The following is a 4,200-nucleotide window of genomic DNA, read 5'->3' as shown; positions in this document are numbered from 1 at the left end:
TGGTGAACCCTTAAAGATGGGTGAAGGGTTCACCCGAAAAGTTGGGCATAATAATGATCCTAACAAACACTTCTCCCTAAGCCCTCATCAAAAACAATTTATATGTTTTTTTAATATATATATATATCGCACGTGAGGTGCATGATGTGGTGGCTGGGGCGGTTGGCTTTCGCACCCCCCAGCCATGTTCGAATCCTGCAGGCGCAACATGATGCTGCAGATGATGATGACGTCGTACGTGCCTGATGCTGAAGACTATTTGTTTCCCGCGATGCTGCGGCTTATAATGTTGTATGATGAAATCAATCTGTTCAGCTTCGGCGATATATGTACTATGTTGATTCTTCAGCAGGGATTCTCTCCCCCCTGAAAATATATTTTCATAATTATTAATAATAATTTAAAATAAAATTATAACTATTTTTAATCTTTGGTAATGTGAGTCATATGATAAGGCCACTATTTTAATGTTTATCAATATTAATCAACCATTTAATTTGAGTCATATGATAAGACCACTATTTTAATATTTATCAATCATTCTTCACCTTTGACCTTGTGACCTTGTAGATATCTGATCCCACTTACTTTCTTTTTCTGTCATTTTCCGGGAGTTTGCGTTTTCAGAAAGGAGAAACTGGGTCAGTTCGTTGATGCCATGGGAGAAATTGGTATTCAATTATCATCCATAATCACCCTATCTAGAATGTCAAACATCTCATGGGTAACACATTTCATGTAGATAACGGCATTTCATGAAGGTAACACATTTCATGAATGTAAAGACATTTCATGTAGCAAAACGGCATTTCACGAAAGTCTAAAACATATAGGAAAGACAACTAATCTGATTGGGCATCACATACATGTCACATCACAAAAGTTGCTGACACGATTATACTGTACTCACTGATTGGGCATCACAAACATCATGGTTGCCTATATATTCCCACCTTCATTCCTTTCATCCTTCATTCCCGTCTCATGGCTCCGTTTCCTTCGTTTCCTTCTCGCTCATGCATCAGCTTTTTCAATGCGAAGTTCAGGAGATATGATATTTTTCTGAGTTTCAGAGGGACCGATGTGAGAAGAGGGTTTGTCGACCATCTCTACCATGCCCTCACAAACGCAGGCTTCCGTGCCTTCCTTGACACCTACAGTCTCAACAGGGGAGAGTCGCATCCTCATGCCCATATTCTCCACCAACTATGCACAATCGCCCTGGTGTCTCAGAGAAGCCTCACATATTGCACGCCAAGTAGTGCTTCAGAGGCAGGGAAACGGGTCATCCATTGCCATTCCTCTGTTTTATGACGTCACTCCTGCGCAAGTTCGGCGGCCAGACCAATGTGGGAGCCCATTTGCCGAAGCATTCAAAGAGCATGAGATGAGTGGGAGATACAGCCCGCAGGAAATCCACCAATGGAAGGCTGCTCTGTTCCAACTCTGTCGTTTCTCTGGCTGGTCACTTCCAGAAGATTTTAATGGGTACATAACTCTCTCTTATATATTTATCGGTTTCTGCTTCTTCTGTTTTGGGTTTTGTTGATTTTTAAAAGCTCTGCGCTGATGTTATATATTTATCGGTTTCTGCTTCTGTTTTTGGATTTTGTTGATTTTTATAAACTCTGCGCATTGCAGCTATGAAGCAGCGCTGGTGAAGCGCGTGGTCGAAGATGTGGCTAAGCATTGCATGACAGGCCGCCGCAGCTGGCCTTCAATTTAATACTACTTTTCAACCATGGTCCATCAAAAGTCTGAGCCCAGCGTCATCTGTAGTTTCTCTGGTTTGGTTCAAATGATCATATGTAAAATTTTAAATCTGGTTTCTCTGGTATGGTTCGGATGACCGCAGATCATATTTCTATCGTAGCCTTGGTCCGGGAACTAAAATTTGTATCTTTTAAATTTGGTTTCTCTGTTTTCGTTCGGATTCGGAAGACTACATATCATATTTGTAGCAAATGCCCATGATGGGGAAGTAAAATTTGTATATTCTAAATTTGGTTTCTCTGGTTGGATTGAATGACCACATATCATATTTGTATCGTCTCTCGAAGTAAAATTTGTATATTTTTAATTTGGTTTCTCTAGTTTGGTTCGGATGACCACCAATCATATTTATATAGTGGCCAAGTCAAATGGTAAAAAATATTCTAAATTAAAGGGATTGTGAGAAGTTATTTTAAATTAATTAAATTGTAAAATTATAATGTAACTTAATATAATTAATTGTTAATTTGCTGGGTTTTTTTAGATTGGAACTTATTTTCTAGAATTTCAATTGTCTTTTATTTTGAGATTTATATGAAATTTTAATCTTTTTTTATGTTGAAAATATTGAAAATTTGAAGGATGGAAATTTATTTTTAAGCTTAAAAATTTTGGCAAAATTTGCTAATTTTTAATGTGTAATCTGTAAAATGTTTAATAATATCTTTGTAAAATTAAATTTCTTTTTTATTTATTTATTTATAGTCATTATAAAATATTGGATGGGTTAAAAAAAATTATGGAAGGGCACTAAAAATTAATCAATATACCTAATTTAGCCCCTAAAATTTTATCTTTTGAAAATTTAATAAACAAGTTGTTACCAAATGTTCATCAATGCATTTCAATGTCACTATACTAATCGTTTCATTTCGATGCCCATTTTAGTGCCCGTTTGTTCAATGTGTAAGTTCGTTGTCCAGATTTGACAAGGTTTGATGTGCCTGTGTGCCGAATCAACGAATTTGTCAATTCGGCTCTAGCAATAGGGTTTTTGTCTAGTATGAACATGTGTAAGTGAGCAATAGGGCTTTTGTCTAGTATGAACATGTGTAAGTGAGTTGTGTGGTTGTTTGGGAGAACGAGCGACTTTGGTTGGAATTTCAAATTAGACTCACTCATCAAATTTTATAGTTTTCACACATCTCATCCATCTTTTCACAGTTTCTAGGAAAGATTTTGATGGTTTAGACAAATCACTCTATAACAAACAATTTATCTTTCAAAATTCCATCTTGTTTAGCTACATAATTACTAGAACCTCCTTGAACAACAATGTAGTCATAAGAACTCTGATACCAAAGGGTTATCAATATTTCTGGAGCTATGGCTCCATTAATGCACTCGGGCAGTATATGCCAACCCTTGGATTTAGGGAAGCACAAAATCCAAAGGTTGCCATATATTGCCCAGTTTATTGATGGAGCTATAATTCTAGAAATATTAGTTGCCATACAACCACAACAGACACATTGATTTTCGTGCACATCATTATAGGAAACCAATTGAATAATAACTATGCATTCTATCATGTGTGATGATAGCCTACGGATCGTTGATTATTACGAGCTTAGATCCATCTAATATTGGATCTATCATGCACTGAGAGGGATCAAATCCATAGAGGTGCAAACCTTCTTTTTGGAGTGTATAACTTGAGGAAAGGTTTGAACCTTGAGGAATTTGATCCTTCTTGCCACATGATAGATCTGATATTAGATGGATCTAAGTTGCTAATAATCATTGGAGTGTAGAACTTGAGGAAAAGTTTTCACCTCGAGGGATTTGATCCCTCTCGACACATGATAAATCTGGTGTTAGATGGATCTAAGTTGGCTCCAGTTGAGGGAAATAATGTCACTTTTTTAGATTATCATTATTATGTATATGTTTGAGATAAACTTCAAAATTCACATTATGTTTTCTTTGCTTGTATGACCATATCATGATCTTCTTTAATTTAGCCTATGTCGCTTGCCTTGAATGGGTTATAAGCCCGTGTTTGGAAGCTTTGAGTGGTTTGTGTGTTTATGTGTTTGGCTTTCGATCGTAATGCCTGTGAATGTTACATTTGTGCTATATTTTGATAAATGTATGTAATTGAGTATTGGTAATTAGTTGGTGATGAAGAAGGGAGACACTATTGTCAATAGTTTGCAAGAGGATTGATATTGCACATTTATTTTGTTTAATTTTATGTATCACAACTTTTGACAACTAATTAATTCTTCATAGTGTTCCTCCACGTATTGCTAAATATATATTAAAGAGTATTTTCAATAATTTACTTCATGAAGCTTACTCCTGAAATAATTTGTTTCTTTGCTAATATTTGAAATAATTTATTCCCTTCTAGAATATTTTGATGATTTTGTTATTTATTTATATTCTATTTTGCAAAGTCAAGAAATAATGTATTTCATTTTT

At 35.5% G+C, this 4,200-nt stretch overlaps 1 protein-coding gene across 1 annotated transcript; it reads left to right on the top strand.

Annotated features, from left to right (window-relative positions):
* The first annotated feature begins 1,114 nt into the window (after positions 1-1,114).
* On the top strand, positions 1,115-1,726 carry LOC149252590 (toll/interleukin-1 receptor-like protein). The gene is made up of 2 exons (XM_089454197.1): positions 1,115-1,488; positions 1,642-1,726. The coding sequence occupies exons 1-2, from the start codon at positions 1,115-1,117 to the stop codon at positions 1,724-1,726; spliced, it is 459 nt and encodes a 152-aa protein (XP_089310323.1).
* Positions 1,727-4,200: the final 2,474 nt, after the last annotated feature.

The sequence above is a fragment of the Pinus tabuliformis genome, chromosome 7, assembly GCF_031772625.1.
Source record: "Pinus tabuliformis cultivar Carrire ecotype Pingquan chromosome 7, CPIR1, whole genome shotgun sequence".
Lineage (NCBI taxonomy): Eukaryota > Viridiplantae > Streptophyta > Pinopsida > Pinales > Pinaceae > Pinus > Pinus tabuliformis.
Note: the sequence above shows the minus strand (reverse complement) of the source record. Positions and strands in the feature narration are given on the sequence as shown.